We start from the raw sequence: 16520 nt of genomic DNA, 5'->3' as shown, positions 1-16520 counted from the left end.
CAGGGGTCCCTGCCCCGTCCCCTCCCAAACAGTCTAGTCCTAGACACTTGATGGGGGTGAGAGGAGGCATGTACGCAGGGGGAGGAGAGGGGGCCATGGGGTGCAAAGAGGGCATCGGGTCTGGGCAGGAGGACGGGGTGCCCGAGAGAGGGCGGCCCAGCACTGGTGAAAGCAAAGTGGTCCAAGTGTCAGGCGGCGTGGAGGACACATAACTGTGCAGGACAGACAGGCTCCTGAGGGACACGGCCTGAGACACGGAGGCCCTGATGCCTGGTCAGGAGACTGAGCCTCACAGAGGCCATGGATCCCAAAAGTGAGACTGGGCCGTGCAGGTGAGGGGGAGGCAGAGCTGTGACGCACGCAGGGCAACCCCCAGGCCCCAGACAGGCTGCCTCTCTGACCCAGCTCAGCCCCCGGGGAAAAGGCCCGCCCTGGCCTCCTCCCCAGGTTACAGACCTTCCCTGGGGGGCGGGGACAGTCAAGCAGAACAGGAAGTGGTTTCTCCGTCACCTGCTAACAGGACAAGGACCGCCCCAAAACGACCCCACACATGGCCTGAGAGTTTAGAGCAAACGGCAAACGTCGCTCACCCCGCACCTTCAACCTCAGGAAAGTGAGCAAGACGGGAAGGAATGCCATGACCTACTGTGGGCCGTGTGCACATAGCTTTAATTCTTAAATAACTTATACTCCTCTGAAACAAATAAAACTCTGCAGCTGAAATAATACATCCATCTGAGGTTCTCTTAAAGCAGTTGGCGAGGGACCTCGGAGAGCCCCGCGGGGCCCTGGTGCCAGCAAAGCTGAGACCTGGGGCGGCTCTCTCCCAGGAAGGTCCAGGGAACAGCCACTGCAGCCCGCCCCCACCCCAGTGCAAGGCAGGGCACGCTGGGCCCGAGGACCCACCCCCTCCCAGAGGCCCCTCGCTCGCTCGCTCATGCAGCCCTGGTCACGTCACCGGAGCAGCTACAAGGCACAGAAAGCACCAGGGACGGCCGCTTGCCCCACCCGCATTTGCAAAGACAAGGCCGGCGGGTGTGAGGGCCGCTCACATCTCCTTCTCCCTCCTTTTGCTCCTCCTCTGGCTGCTCAGCTCGCCCAGCTTCTTATCCAGGCTCCTCTGCAGCTGGGCCCTCTTGGCGGGGTCCAGGGACCGGTCCTTGGTCCCACTGCCGGCGTACAGCACTCCCTCCCGGCTGATTCTCTGCCGGGCGTGGGCGCGGGCCCTCTCCCCACAGCCATGGATCTGGGGGTACACGAGAGTCAGTGCGAGGTGAGTGGGGACAAGCCCCGCCGCTCTGCCCATCTTGGAGCTTGGGGACCATGAAGCCCCAGCGTGAGACCTCGGAGGGGCTCCGTCCTCTCCCGCACACGGACCCTTCGTCCCCAGGCTCCCTGCCTTTGCCTGTGCCCTGGCCCCAGCCCGGACCACCCTCGAGCGGAGGTGAGCGGAGGTGAGCGCAGGCCGGTCCGCAGCCTCCCTGATGGGGTGACACACAAGAGCTCAGGCCCACCCCACGGCGCTTATGCAGCAAAATGCGCCTAGAGCAGAGTTATAGCCTCCTCTGGGGAAATACTATTTTCCATCGTATGACCCCAATGCTGGGCCGAGGGGGTGCTGGCTGGGGGGTGTCTGTGGAGGGTGTCTGCCCCACACTGGGAGACTGTCAGAGGGTTGGGCCGAGGGGAGGAAACTACGCCCAGGGGGCCCACATACCTCGGGCAGGCAGTGGCTGAGGCAGTAGCGGCGGTTGCAGTGTGGGCAGAGCTGGCCCAGAGTCACGACGCTGGCCCGGCACTTGGCGAGGCCACAAGTGTTATCAGCCTTCATGGCGGCCAAGACCAGGGCGTCGAAGTCCTCCGTGGAGGGCAGATCCAGGGCCGCAGGTCCTGGGGAGAACAGCGCCACTCAAACAGGGAAGAGCAGGGTCGGACAGGGTCGGACAGTGGGGGGGGGGGGGCGGGTGCATCACGAGCAGCTGCCCCTGCTCCCTGCTCTCGTGGTCAGAGCAACGAGCAAATGCAGGCTCATGTGTGCTCGGTGTCCGTCCTCAGAGCTAGAAACCAGTTGCTGCCGAGCCCGGGTCTGAGTCAGGAGCACTGTCGCCACGACAGAGGTCTGGGACCCTTCCCGCCCCTGTCTGCCCTTCCCTGCAGGGAGCGCACCCCCTCTGCCAGGCCCTGCGCAAGCCTCCGGGTATGCGAGGGTCACTGTGACCAGTCGCCACCCTTGGGCTCACTCCAAGCCCATTAAACATAAGGTGCAAAACGCAGAACCAGGCCCCGCCAGGAGGAAGTCCTGATTCTTTCTTAGGGCGGCAGGTGCGCTTCAAGTGGGCAAACAGCCCCGTTAAGGGGACACCACGCCTGTGCTCTCATTAGCTGACCCGACTCACCTTTTGCATCTTTCTTCTTTTTCTTTTCTGGTAACTTCCGCAGCCCCGGGCCCGCGGCCCGTGTGCCCTCCTTGGCTCGCTGCTCCTGCCTGGCCCTCTCCCTCTGCAGTCGCTCCAGGTGCACGGCCCTCAGGTCCACGCTGCTCGGCTCTCGCCCGGGGGGCTCCGTCTGCACGGGGCTGGGGGGCTCAGGATGGAGAGGGGCTTTGCTGTCAGTCCCTGCCGGGACGGGTGGGACAGGCGGGACTGGTGGAGCCGACGGGGCCGGTGTGGCCGGCGGGGCCGGCGGGGCCCTCTTGCTCACGGTGATGAACCTGTGCTTCCCTTCCCCGGAGCTGTCGTGCCTCAGCCCGTGCTCTTCCGCTATCTGGTGGACGCGCATCCTGTCGTGTGAGTTCAGGGAAGCAGGGAACTCCAGCTGCACTTGCTCACTGGCCACAAACTCGGCGATCAGGGCCCGGAAGTGGTCCGCACTGTCCCTGCTCCCCGGCCCCCCTGGGCTGCCTCCGTTGAGGCTGGGCTGAGACTGGGCCTCAGAGCCCAAGGGCTTCCCGGGCGGCGCCTTCTGGACCAGCCTGGCGGTCGCTCTGGCCTCCCGAGCTCCCTCGGGCCGCCGGCCTCCAGGCTTCCTGGCGGACCCGGCTGAGCCTTGGGGCTTCGCACCGGCCTGGCCGTGGCCCTGGGAACTCTCGTAGGAATAGTTTTCAGGGACAATGTCATCAAGATACTCAAAGGCCGTGCGCACCTCCCCGTGCTCCGTGAAGTAATCCACCAGGGTCTTCAGGAAGGCGTGGTTGCTGACCGTGCGAGAGTCGCAGACGATGGCCACGTGGCGCCGAGCGCGGGTGACGGCGACGTTGATCCGCCGGTCCTCGGCAAGGAAACCAACTTCACCTGGTAAGGAGGCAGGGTGAGCGGGCGAGATCTGAGCCTAAGGAACAGGAAGCAGGCTCTCCTGCCCTCTCAGCAGCAGGCACCCCGACGAAGGACCAGCTCCAGGCTCACACCGACCGCCTCCCGGCTCCGCCTCCCATGGACTCGAGGCCCTCAGGCCCCACCGTGTGACCCTGCTGCTCCCCACAGCTCATCAGGATGGCAGACGGTACCCGACTAATATTGCGGTGGCTCTCAGACTGTCACTCATTTCTCAGTAAGTACAACTCCTCCTCCCCGAGCCAGAGCTCGGTGACAGCCGGGGGCGTGGACGGGGCTGCAGCTGACGCACGAGAGAAGTGCAGGGCCATTCCAGTACCTTCTCTCTCCCAGCACAGCTGTGCCACCTCCCACCTGTTTTCAACCTTCCACTGAAAACGCTTTTCCAAGCCCATGAACCAAAACACTGTTTCTGGATCCAACTTTCTTACCAAACGGAATTCCACAAGCTCTATGGGCATCAATGCCGTGCCCTGAGGTTGAATCAGCCTCGAGAATAAAAGATGAGCTCTGAGCCTGAGGGGGCTCCACCTCCTGGGGGTGTCCAGCCCCCCACCCCAACCACATGCTCGGGCCCTAAGCCTCCATGCTGCACCCTGTGCCAGGAACACCTTTCCCACCCCTGGCACCGTTCTCCCTGCTGTGCACGCTGGGCCCCGGCGGGTCCGTTAGAGGCCTCGTCACACCTCGCCCCCCCGCCACCCCCCGTCCCCACCCCCCCCCGCCAGCTCAGTCTCTCCTCACACTGAGCTCACGCAGGACAGTCTGCACTCCATGCTCACTCTCCAGGGACCAGCACGGCCGGGAAACCCAGCCCTCCGCGTGCGTGACTCACTTCTGGGACTGGCGAGCGCTCCGTACCTTTCCTGTTGGATCTGACGAAGGACAGCACCACCGCCTCCTTCTCTCGGCCTTGGAAGCCGTCGACCGACTTGATTTCAAGCTCAGGGTGCCTGTGAGCAAGGCTCTGTCTGAGCAGGTCCACCTGAAGCACCAAGCAGACCATGGCCTCAGACCAGGCCCAGGCCCAGGCGGGCCCAGCACAGCCCGGGCCCAGGCGGCTCAGACGCTGTCCTTCCCTCAGCAGAGGGCCTCGCCTGCAGAACCGCCCCGACCTCAGGGACCTGGTTTCCACAACGGCCCTCCTCACAGGCATGCAAAAGAGCCAACAAAATCACCCCCCCCATCAGATAGGACCCCCACCCCGATCAGCACTGACATCCGAAGGGAAGGGAACAGCCGTCGCTTCTGCTGACTCACCACCTGCTTTCCCTCCAGAAACCACCCACTCCCACCGTCCCCCGGGTTCCAGAAAGCCCGGCCGGCGGTCCCAGAGACGGGCGAGGACCCAGCTCCAGGTCACAGCACTGGCTCGGGCAGGGGGACAGCCAGACCAACGAGATGGGAAGCTGAGGTTTTCGTGGCAAAGGCCACAAAGGACCGCTGTTCCCGGGATGCCTGTGTAAGGACAACATCCCCCGAGGTTGCCGGGGACGCTGGGAAAGCTGGCGGGAAACAGAAGCCAACACAGGGAGCCTGGTCAGGACAGGATGAGGCGGGAGGTGGCAGAGCAAGTGAGATGGACAAACGGACGATAGAGGCTCTTGCTGATGTCATTGAGCCTCAATCCAGATGTGACGTGGCTGACTCCAGCCCGGAGTTTCCGGTCATAAGGACCAATAAACTGCCCTTTTCCTTTCAGCGCGGAGGGGTGGTTGGATCCCACTGACACACGGAGAGAAAGGGGCGCTCGCACCTGGAGGTTGTATGGCGTGATGACGGCGATGTCGCTCGCCCGGACGCCGGCGTCCACCAGAGCCTGGACGTGCAGGCTGACGAGGCGCACCTCCCCTGCAGGCACAGAGAGCGGGCTTCCAGGGCAGGGCACGCTGACACCGAGGCCGGTGCTGCTTCTCCCAGCAACTCTCCCTCTATGATGTCAGCTGATCTGGGTCCTCCTGGGACCCACACCCGAATCGGAGTGTCCCCAGACTCAGAAACAAAAATGCAGGGCCCCTTGCCCCCACTGGGTGGCCAGTGGGTTGAGCGTCATCTGTGCACCAAAAGGCACCAGTTCTATTCCCGGTCAGGGCACATGTGCGGGTTGTGGGTTGGATCCCCAGCTGGGATGGTATAGGGGGCAACCCGTTGATGTTTCTCTCTCACATTAGTGTCTCTCTCGCTCCTTTCCTTTCCTCTCTCTCTAAAATAAATTTTAAAAATGAAAAAAATGCAGGACCCCCAGCCAACCTGAATTCCAAAAACAACAAGCACTCCCTCAGTGTAAGCAGGGCCACCTGTCCTGTTAGTGGCAGCCCTGAGTGGTCCGAGTGGACGTCCTGCGGGCTGAGCAAGGACCTCATCCCAAGACCAGCCAGGCAGCGCTGGCCACTCTGCTTGGAACAAGAAGATGTTGACAGTTTACAGACAGTTTATAGACAAAATGAAAAATAATAGTAACTTCTATGAGCATCTCTTGCTCATGGAGAAGAGTATTAAACACACTCAGGCTTAGCCTCCAGCTCCTAACTGCCCACGGCTCCTCGGTGCTGCCCTCACCTCCGCTCCCAAGTTGGCAACTAGAGGGACGTGTGTGTTTGGAGGAGCCCGGGGTCTGTTTAGACAGAAAAGCTGACCCTCCCGAGCGAGCTCACCGGGGTTCCCTTTAGACTGGTCCTCCTCCTCCTCCAGCTCGGACAGCCCGCAGCCGGCCGTGTCCACGAGCAGCAGGGGGAGGCCCGTCTCCTCCGTGGCAGCCACTCCCGGGAGGTCCCTGCACAGGGGGAGACTGAACATAAGGCCCTGGCGCGGAGGACCTAAAAGCAGAACCGCATGTCCCTCCTGCCCTCAACACTGCCCCTCCCTCAGGAAGACGGTACCACCCACGGGCAATACGATGGACGGGAAGCAAGTCAGACTGGAGACCCGCAAGTCCACTCTCCTTCCCAGAAACTGGTCTTGGAGGTGATTCTTCCTCTAAAACCTGTGGACCCCTCAGTGGCTCAGGGCTCTGTCAGGACACGGACGTGGCCACACCACTCACCGCAGGAGGTGCTCTGCCACAGAAGGGTGTGCCGTGAGCTGCCCGCGGTACAGGGCCTCCGAGGCCCACTGCATGATGGCCCGGTGCATGCGGTACTGCACCGTCAGCGTCCGCACTGCCCCCGCGCAGCACCCCTGGGCCAGGCGCTCCATCAGGCTCAGCGACAGTCCCGCTAGCGCAGCTCTGCACCCGAGAGAGGAAGCGGGAGGGAGGCCAAGCCCGGAGTCCAGCGTGAGACCAGGGCCCTGCGAGGAAGCTGCCCTCCAACCTCGAACCCGACTCGCTCCCCAGTTCTGACCAAGACCTAAGGTGTGGTCAGCTGAATAACAGCCTCCGAAGATGCCACCTCTTAACCCTGGGCCCTGCGAGAACGTGGCAGGTCACCGTGCAGATGTGGTGAAGCTAGGGGTCCGAGTCGGGAGCTGGCCGTGGACCAGCCTGTGGGCCCAGTGTCCTCAGTCAGTCAGCCCAGAGGCCACTCCGCTGTAGCGTGAAGATGGGAGGGCCACGGGAGCCGGTGCTTGGGGGGCAGGCCTGGAAGGTGTCCCCGTGGAAGGAGGTGCCTATAGACCAGGCCTTGGGATCCACGCTGGGCCGTGTGTTAACCCACTGGGGGAAGTCAGCACAGCCCACAGAAGTGGGTGAGCATGGATATCCACCCCGTGGCCCATCGGGGTGTTCAATCCAAGCACAGGGCTGGGTTCCAAGGCCACAGGGACCACTGACACAACCCCTGGCCTCCAGGAGCACAGGCTGAGGCGCGACGTCTAAATGAGCAAGTGTGGGGGCGGCTCACCCAGGGCCTCCTGTGAGCCGGGACCTCTGGACCGGCCCTCGGGGAACAGAGCAAAGGGTGACCGGGAGGGGCCCAGGCGCTCGGCAGAGGGCTTACTTGGGAGAGACGATGGTGGGAGGCAGCTGCTTGTGGTCCCCGGCCAGGACGCACTTCCTGGCCTTCAGCAGGGGGACCCAGCAGCTGGCTTCCAGGGCCTGGGCGCACTCGTCGATGACCACCACGTCGAAGTAGCCGTCGGGCAGCAGCTTCAGGGGCCCGTCGGGAGAAGCGCCTGGTGGAGATCAGAGCCACGGGCTTTGCAGGGGCACAGGCTGTGTGAGAGCAGCTGCCAGGGCGCCGACAGGCCCGCGGCTCCACAATCCAGCCTCACGTTAAGACTGACAAACGTGCAGCCCAGAATAACGACTTGGTGAGGACGTCAAAGGCCCATAGTGCCTGCCCCGCGTTTACCTGTGAGGCCGTGTGTCCCCAGCCATGGGCCACTCCGACGCCTCAATCACCAAAACCCATCACCCCTTCGGGGCTGCGACCCAAGTCCTCGGAAGGCCGTCTTATTTATAAACGTTCCTGCATCATTTTCTGAATTTAAAATGTAACTACTTCTCCTCTAAAGTGGTTTCAGAACAATTAACTGCTGAGCGGACACCCAGAGACGAAACCTCCACGAGCCCGACCACACAGAACAGCGCACCAGCTCCCCCGCCCGCATCCCCGCGAGAGCTCAGTGCGCAGACCAGGCCCGAGAGATGCTCCCAACCGCGAGGGGCCTGGGCAAGCCCCCCACCCCCACACCCCGAGCCTGCTCTTCATCTTTAAGATAATAAGATGATATTATGAATGTCACGCCAATAAACTCAACAACTTAGGTTAAATGGATCAATTCCTTCAAAGATACCAATTCACTTAAGAGCTAACATGAATATAGTCCCGTGTCAGTTAAAGAAATCCCATGTGCAGTTAAAAACCTCCCCGCAGAGAAAACTCCAAGCCCAGAAGGCTTCCTGGTGAATTCTACCCGGCAGGGAGGACCGTCCCACACAGAGGGGGTCACCTGAGGCCCAGGGGCCGGGCGGAGACACGCCCTCCTCACCTGTGTTTGTGGCCAGGACCACGTCGGCCGCCCGGAGGCTTTCCAGCATCGCGGCTTCTTCCCTCGCCTTCAGCTCCTTCCTCAGCAGCCTGATTTCATTTTGAAAAGTACTTTTCTCTCTCTTGTCCTGGGTCTTTCTAATTTTCACCTACAAATGAAAGCAAAGAAATCATAATTCCTTCTTTTTAATTGATTTCAGAGAGAGGAAAGAACAGGGGGACTTAGAAACATCAATGATGAGAGAGAATCATGGGTCGGCTGCCTCCTGCACGCCCCCTACTGGGGACCGAGCCCACAACCCGGGCATGTGCCCTGACTGGCAGCCCAGCTGTGAACTCCCGGTTCATGTGCCAACCACTACACCAGCCAGGCAGAAAATATAACCACTCGGACACAACTTTGCACTTATTTAGCTCTTTTTAGTTCACAAACTGCTTTTTTTTATAATCACTGGGTCCACCTCACTAAGTTCCTTAAAAGGCAATGAAGTCAAACTCTTTCTTGAAGGAGCAACAGACACATGCAGGTGACTAAGCACCTGACCCCTGCCCGGCCTCAGAGCCAGTGTCGCTGCACAAGGAGAGACAGGCAGGCCGGTCGCGTCCTCGAAGCACACGGCGCTGTAACGGTGAGCCCAGCCCCGCCCCCACAGTCACCGACAGGCGCCTGCTGCTCAGGGCCTGGGCTTTAGCATAGACAGAGGGGCTGAGCGTCACTTTTTATTCCACATTTGTCAAGAGATTTAAAAATTTTTTGTTTAGCCCATAAAATGGCCACATAAACCCCAACTTACTTTAATACTAAAAAAGAGCTGTAACCCCTGCCCTGGCCGGTTGCTCAATGGTTAGGGCACCGGCCTGCAGCACAAAGGGTCAAGGGTTCGATTCCCGGCCAATGGCACGTGCCTCAGTTGCAGGCTCAACCCCAGGCTCCAGATGGGGTGTGTTTGGGAGGCAACCAATCCATGTGTCTCTCTCACGTTGATGTTTCTCTCCCGCCTTCCCAGTGGAAAAACATCCTCAGGTGAGGATTAAAAAGAGACGTCACCCTTCCTGCCCTGTGATGTCCGCTCTGGAGGACAGGGTCCAGCAGTGCCAGGAGGGCCACGGTGCCCAGCTCCGAGCAGACAGCATGATTTAGGCAGGAGCAGGGCCAGGCCCTCCTGCGCACTTGTGACGGAGCGCCAGCACGGCAGACCCCTGCACGCCTCCCGTGCGGAGGGACCGCTGGGCCTGTCCCCGCCCTGCGTTCCCCGCGCTGGCCGCCCTGCGCCATCCGCTGCCCTGCGGGAAAGGCTGACTCGAAGCACCGGCCCGGGGAGACCCGAGCACGGGGAGCACACAGAGGGCGGGACATTTCAGGAAACCAGGGCACACGCGGGAGCTGGAGACCCAGAAAGCTGCAGCACCGAGGCCGTGAGGAAATGCCATCTCTAACTGAAAACCGCCGTGAGTGAGGCCCGGCTGAGACATACGTACGGAGACCTGGTCGATGTCCCTCCGGATGTCGGCCACGATCTGGGCGCCGTCGCTGCGCGCCAACACCGCGTCCAGCGAGTGCTGCTGGATGGACTCCAGGAGCCGGGCAGGGTGCCCGAGGCGCAGCGCCCGCCGCCCGCTTCGCGCCAGGCGCTCCACCAGGTTGTCCACGGCGATGTTGGAGGGCGCGCAGCACAGAACCTGGGGCGCAAAGCTCAAGGTCGGGTTTGGGGATTCCGTGTTTAAGGAAACCACCTCGGTTTACACGGAAGCAAACAGAAAGCCTTACGGAGAGGAGAGAGGGTGCAGTGTGGGCGCCATGATGCTAAGGTGTGAACTGCAGCTGCAGGGACGGGGACACGTCACTGCAAACTGTCAGTGTCTGGATAACGAGAGCTTGGGCTGGAGAACCCACTGGTCCCCCGAGCACCCGGCGTGCGGGGACTGGTAACTGGAAAGGACGGGCTCATAGGCCCTGACATAACCGGCTGGGGCGCCGGCTCATCACCAATCACGTCACGCTATCACCCGACGAGTGGACGGGGAGCTCTGAAGGGCTCAGCCTTCTTCCAGAACCGCAGTCCCACCGTGACAGGCGGCGGCGGAGAGGAGAGTCCCTCTTCCGTCAGCGCCAAGAACAGGGGCCCAGGCCTCCCCCCATGTCCTGGCACCGCCACCCCATCGAGGTGGCCCAGGGCACATTCTGTGTCCCACTCGCTGTCAGGAACCAGAAAGGGCCCACCAGTGCTCAGCTAACATCAGGGACGTCCTGACCCGTCCCCTCCCTCCTGGGCGGGGCGGTGCTTCGGGGAGCGCCAGGCCCACCTTGCAGCCCTGCTTCACCGCCTGGAGGATGAACTCCACCACAGTGGTGGTCTTCCCGGTGCCAGGAGGCCCGTGGATGATGGCCAGTTCTTTCTGGGCCAGCGCAAACGAAACCGCTTCCTGCTGGGAGGCGTCCAGGGCGGCGTTGTAGAAGGTCGGCGGCCCTGCAGAAGAGGTGACAGGGTTAGGCTGGCTCTGCGGGCACTGACGAGCACAGGAGGGAGCCGGACTTCCCGGGAGGCACCCGGTCAACACAGAATCAACCTGCTTTGTTTTCAAAGGATTTCCCTAGAACAGGGAGCAGCAGACTGCAGACCAGGCCAAACCCAGCCTGTGGCCCGCCTCCCTGAGCCGGGTTCTCCTGGGACACAGCCACGCCGCCACGCCGCCACGCCGCCCCTGCCTGCTTGCTCCTGCCCCAGCCCGCAAAGCCCAACGTTGATCATCCGTCCTTTTACTGAAAAGCCTCACCACTCATGCTCCAGAATAAGACTCTTCTAGGTAAATGTTTCTTGGAACATATTGTCCCTTTATAAGTGCCCATAAAATGACAAAAATAAAGGATAAAAGAGCCCTAGCCTGTTTGGCTCAGTGGATAGAGCATCGGCCTGCGGACAGAAGGTCCCAGGTTCGATTCCGGCCAAGGGCACATGCCTGGATTGCGGGCTCGAACCCCAGTAGGGGGCGTGCAGGAGGCAGCAATCAATGATTCTCTCTCTCATCATGTTTCTCTCCCTCTCCCTCTCTGAAATCAATAGATATTTAAAAAAAAAAAAAAGGAAAAAAGAGTACTAGCAAAAAGCAAAAACAAAAAAAAGGAAAAGGAAAAAGAGTACTAGCAAATTCCAGCATCGAGTTCCTATTCCGACTCTTTCATGGCCACACTGATTACTTGCTCTGTGTGCCCTGTGCTCCGGGAGCAGGTAGTGCTGTATCCGGCTCTGCTCCCACGGAACCCGCCCCACAGTGCGGTGACGCTGAGACGTGTGAACTCCCAGGCCCAGGTGCTGATCTGAACGGGTTAGTGACGCCAGGGGAGCCTCAGTGCCCAAGCACGTCCCACCGCTCCACACTGTGCCCTTCTCCTTAGCTGTCAGCCACGATCAAGACGTGTCACGCTCCTTCAAATGGGGTAAACAAATAATGTGTGTGCGCGCGTGCGTGTGTGTGCGTGTAAAACACACAGTCGGATGTGGATGTGGGAAAAGAGTTGAAGATGTGACACAGGCACTGTGAGGCGAACCGAGTGGCAGGTTTCTGAGTGACTGCCTCCGTTTTTCTGCTTCTGAATACCCTAGTTTTCCATGACTCACATGGTCACTCTTACAGTGTGTACAGCCTGCTGAGGAAACCACCCGTGAGCCTTTCGCACCAAAAGCACTGCTCTCAAGCACCGGTGAGGTGAACCTCCAGTGTGACTGGCTGCCACCGCTGGAAGAAACACCGCCAGCGCGAAATGCAGCTGGGGGCCAGAGAGAACCCAGAAAAGCGAAGGAAGCGGCTTTCTCCGACGCTGAGCCCAGCTCAAGTCATTCCCAGGAACTTATCTGAAGAAATTAAGGTGATTTCTTCTACCTGTACCTCCTCCAACTCTTGACAAAATGGCCCCACGGCCACGTCACTCGCCAGTTTCCACAGTGGTTTCAACCAGAAGAGAAAAAGCACCAGCTCTTACGTGTGTCGCCGGCAGGACTGGGGGCTGCGCCGCCGAAGAGGACCTCTATGAGCGAGAGCGCGGGGCCGGCGTGGTACTTCTTCAGGGCGATCAGGGCTCTGCCGGGGAGAAAACCCAAGAGAGGGGCTTAGGGAGAACCAGCCGTGAAGTCGGGGAGGAGCCCCGGCCCCCCCTCCACCTGCAGCCCCCAGCTCCGGAGAGGGCGCACGGACCAGCCCAGCCCGAACCCACTGCTCTCCGCCCAGCCCAAGCGTGGTCGGCTGAGCAAGCCGTGTTTAAGGAAAACGTTACATGTGTGGTCCAGGCACATGCTTACTTCTTCAGGCGCTTGTAAGTGACATCATTGGCAAGTTTTAACAGTCGGTAGGAATTCTGTTGGTCGAAGCTCAACTGGGAATCACAGGACTGGTCAAAGGCCACTGTGACCGATTTCTGGGTGATCCGGGTCAGCACCCCAGTGGCCAGCTGACCTCCTTCATCATTCAGACCCACAATATCACCTGCGAAACAAAGACTCAGTGATGCAAACATGGAGCAAAGTTAAATGTGGACTATTTTATTCCATAAGTCCCAGTATATTTCAAACATCCTGTTACTTTCTTTAAAAAATAAACGGTTAACATCTAAATCACACACGTGAGGTCAATGACTGTTTAAAACAGACAGGACCGACCGCCGATAAAACATGTCAAGGGCCCGTTCTGCGCCAGGCACTGCTCTGGGCGCTGCTCTGGACAGGAGTCAAGCCCGTCCCTGGGCGCCCTCAGGGGGGAGGGACCAATACAGCCTCTTGTCAGGCCAGTGCCAGGGGCCGAAGGAAACATGACGCTCAGGGAGGGCACGGGGGGATGAGGGCGCCATCCTAGCAAGACTGTGAGGTAAGGGCCTCCCTGAGTGGTGAGTGGTGACAGGTGGGGGCCCTGGATGAAGTGGGGCCACGAGCACCTCTGGGGGAGAAGACCATTGAAAGAGGGACAGTGTGTATCTGCTGCCCACTCTGCAGGGATCTCCCCACATCCTGTGAAAGCTGTTCGGTGATTCAGCACCTCGGGGATGCAGAGTGACCCGTGCCTGAGCCAATCAGGGCTTCACACGCCCCGGCCATGTGACTATTCAGGGATGGGCATGGGACCAAATCAGAGCCCGAGACACAGGGAGCCTTTGCTTGGGCACCGGGACAGAGGTCCTCCCTCTCTCCAGCTAGACCAGGACCCTCAGAGGGCGTAGGGCCAGCACGGCTCCCGAGTGGCACCTGAGAAGGAAGCTGACCCAGAAGAGGACAAAGCCAAGAAATGGAGGGAGGCTCGGCCCGGAGACCTCCTTGGAGCCCTGAGGCCCTCCCTGCAGGGGTCCTTCAGCACAGGCCTTCTTGCCCAAGCCCGTCTGGCTTGGGTTCTGTCACTTGACCACAGTTCTGACCGAAACAGAATCCACTCTGAGATAAAGCCAGGGCCACCCGCACATTTACACCCTACTTATCCATGTCTGCAAGAGCGTGCCGGGCATGAGCCAGGCCTGTTCTCGGTCCTAGGGGTTCGTCAAGTAAGCAAAGAGTTTCGTCTGCACCTTGAATCTTTTCTCTGCCTCCTTCCCCAACTTTTAAAGAGAAACATCAGGTGGCAACAGTACCCCTGGGGCAGAGGTCAAGTTCTGTACATGGGGCTCGCCTTGGGGAGCTCCCCCGGGACTGCCCCACGAGTGCCCCGAATAGGATCCCATGTTTCCGAATGCATCTCTAAGCTACTGAGCCTCAAAACCCATCTCAGAAGAAACAGCTCCACCTGACTCTGTCCATGGCTGCGGCAACACACCAAATTCTCAGCAGGCTACTTTTCAACATAAATGCCACCTCCTCTGGCTTCCTGTTAGTCGAGGAGCCATCGGTCTCCGAGGCCGTAACTCCACAGCGCTCATTAGCTGAACACACATTTTTACCTTTGCGTTTCCAGAGTTTCCAAGCCACCTGCACAGACAGGTCCTGCTCAATTACTCCTGAAAGACACTTAGCAATCCCCTTCGCCCTGGTCATGGCAGCCCATGGCAACTGGCCACATGAAAACAAACGCTGGCCTCAGGGCCTGACTCGCCCTGTGTTACTGGGCAGGTCACTTAACCTCTCCCTCTCGGCCTCCTCAGACAAAACTCCCAGTGTGAGGCTGGTCACACTCAGTTATGCGCCTACGTCAGAAATGCACAGACCGGAGGAAAAGCTGTTACTGGGAAGCACTCCTGCAGACGCGCATCTCGGGGGCTCGAAGGTGACCAGCAGCTGTCCGTACAGCCCGGTCCGCTGGCTGGACACCTGCAGCTTCAGCAGACAGACGCCGCGGCGCTGGAGCTCCTTCAGAGAGACGTTTTCCTGCCAGGACCTGGAAGACACAGGATAAACGTTAATCTTTGCACTCACCGGTGTTCATTTCCACCGGTGCAGGAGAAATGAAAAGGTGGGGGGGCGGGGGGGGGGAATAAAGAGCTGGCACAGGCGCCAAACACGAGCCAGCGCAATTCTGGCTCTGCCCCTCTCAGACCTGCCCCTCCTGGCTCCCCGGGGGCAGTTCATGACGGGCCTTTCTCCCAGTCACCCGGGTCAGAACCTCCGGCCACCTTCCCCTTCTCGACTCTCTCCCCCATCCTGGTTCAAGTCACTGAGTCCTATGGGGCCCTTCCTGTTTACAGCCTGGACCCGCCTCTCCCTCTCCCTCTCCCCTCCAGAGCCCTGACTCAGATTCAAGCCCACATCCCTGGCAGCCTGGATTAAACAGAGCTTCCTGGCCATAGCCGGTTTGGCTCAGTGGAGAGAGCGTCAGCCCTCCAACTGAAGGGTTCTGGGTTCCATTCGGTCAAGAGCAGGTACCTGGGTTGCAGGCTCCATCCCAGACCCGGTCAAGTGCAAGCGGGAGACAACCAATCAATGTGTCTCTCACATCGATGCTTCTCTCTGTCTCTCCCCCTCCTTCCACTCTCTCTAAAAAAAACAAAACAAAACAAAACAAAAAAGCTCTCAACACCCAAGTGATCCTCCTAAAATGCAAATCTATTCACCCCGCACCCCCCAACCCGCTTAACTTCAATGGAAGCCATCCTCTGCACCAGGATATCATACAAGCTCCTCGGCAAGGCCCTTCTCAACCTGAAGCCCATTTACCTTCCCACAGGTGCTTACTCTGCACTTGGGACCATGCTGAGCACTTGACTTTTAATAAAATCATTTCATTCTCTCGGCAAACCTGAGAGGTGGGAATGATCCCATTTTACAGATAAGCTAACGAAGGCTCAGAGATACAACCTGCAAAGCAACACAGCCATACATGAAGGAGCTGGGATTCTCCAAAAGCTCTTAACTGTTATGGTCAAAACCTCTCAAACAAACCCCATCCAGGTATATACTGCTGCGTGGGGTGTAAGCTGTGGGATCAGGTCCTCACTCCGCCTGCGTGACTCACGGTGGGCAGGTTCCTTAACCGCTCCCCTCAGCTCCTCCGACATGAGAATAACAGTAACGTGCTTGGTAGACGTGGCCTGAGGGTTGGAGGAGCTGGCGATGGGAGGAGGGGTTTACAGCCTCCATCAGTGCGCGCCTATTCCTGTGCAGACTCAGGCCGGCTCTCTTGTCCGGCTCCCCCTGCGGGTCACCTGCGCCCCGATTTCCCTGAAGCTGTGCCCAGGCCCCGCCTCCTCCCTGAAGCACCCCTCGCGCCCGCCCCCGTGTCCGGGTTTCTCGCCCAGCTCCGCGCACCGGCGTCCGCATCGGCACTTGTCACGCTGGAAGGGGGCTGCTTGGGCTTCTGCCCACCTCCGGCGCTCACACCCAGGCGCCCAGTGCCAACCGCTCTCCTGATGGGCCGGGCACACACCGGTGCCAACACTGACAGCGCCGACGGATGGGGGAGAGGGCTGGGCAGGCGCTGGGGGTGGAACTGGGCAGAGGCAGGATCTCGGAATGAGCGTTCGGGGCGGGGGACTTCGGACCGAAAAACGAAAGGGTCCATAACCAGAACGGGCCGCCCAGGGAAGCGACGAGGTTTCCACCTCTGGGGGAGACCGGGCCCCGGAGGGTCCGTCAGGGCTGGGGAGCTGCCGGGACGACCCCGAGAGGAGGGCCGGCGGCCGTACCTGCGCTCCTCCACCTCCGCGTCCCTCTCCAGCTCCAGCAGGTCCAACTGCTTGGCCACGAAGGTTTCCACGGCCGCCGAGGCCATCGCCGCCGCCGCGCGACCCGTGCCGGAGCCGCCGAGGTCCCGTCGCCGCACGGGGAGATGTTCCCCGCCGGGCCAGGTGCGTCGA

General features: G+C 60.2%; 1 protein-coding gene across 2 annotated transcripts; it reads right to left on the bottom strand.

Moving 5' to 3' along the window:
• Positions 1-630: 630 nt before the first annotated feature.
• On the bottom strand, positions 631-16503 carry IGHMBP2 (immunoglobulin mu binding protein 2). Of its 2 annotated transcripts, XM_006107091.3 has the most exons (15): positions 16350-16503; positions 14436-14605; positions 12553-12736; positions 12237-12334; positions 10562-10725; positions 9737-9937; positions 8259-8406; positions 7265-7439; positions 6373-6555; positions 5984-6102; positions 5086-5180; positions 4191-4314; positions 2397-3290; positions 1718-1890; positions 631-1246 (listed from the first exon to the last, which is right to left on the bottom strand). In XM_006107091.3, exons 1-15 carry the CDS (start codon positions 16433-16435, stop codon positions 1049-1051), a joined length of 3012 nt encoding a protein of 1003 aa, XP_006107153.1. In that variant the 5' UTR covers positions 16436-16503; the 3' UTR covers positions 631-1048. The 2 variants fall into 2 exon arrangements, with proteins under 2 accessions (XP_006107153.1, XP_023603603.1); XM_023747835.1 differs by lacking the exon at positions 9737-9937 and having other exon boundaries at positions 16350-16502.
• Between the last annotated feature and the right edge of the window lie 17 nt (positions 16504-16520).

The sequence above is a fragment of the Myotis lucifugus genome, unplaced genomic scaffold (genome assembly GCF_000147115.1).
Source record: "Myotis lucifugus unplaced genomic scaffold, Myoluc2.0 scaffold_1009, whole genome shotgun sequence".
NCBI lineage: Eukaryota > Metazoa > Chordata > Mammalia > Chiroptera > Vespertilionidae > Myotis > Myotis lucifugus.
This window is presented reverse-complemented; position numbering and strand designations above follow the sequence as displayed.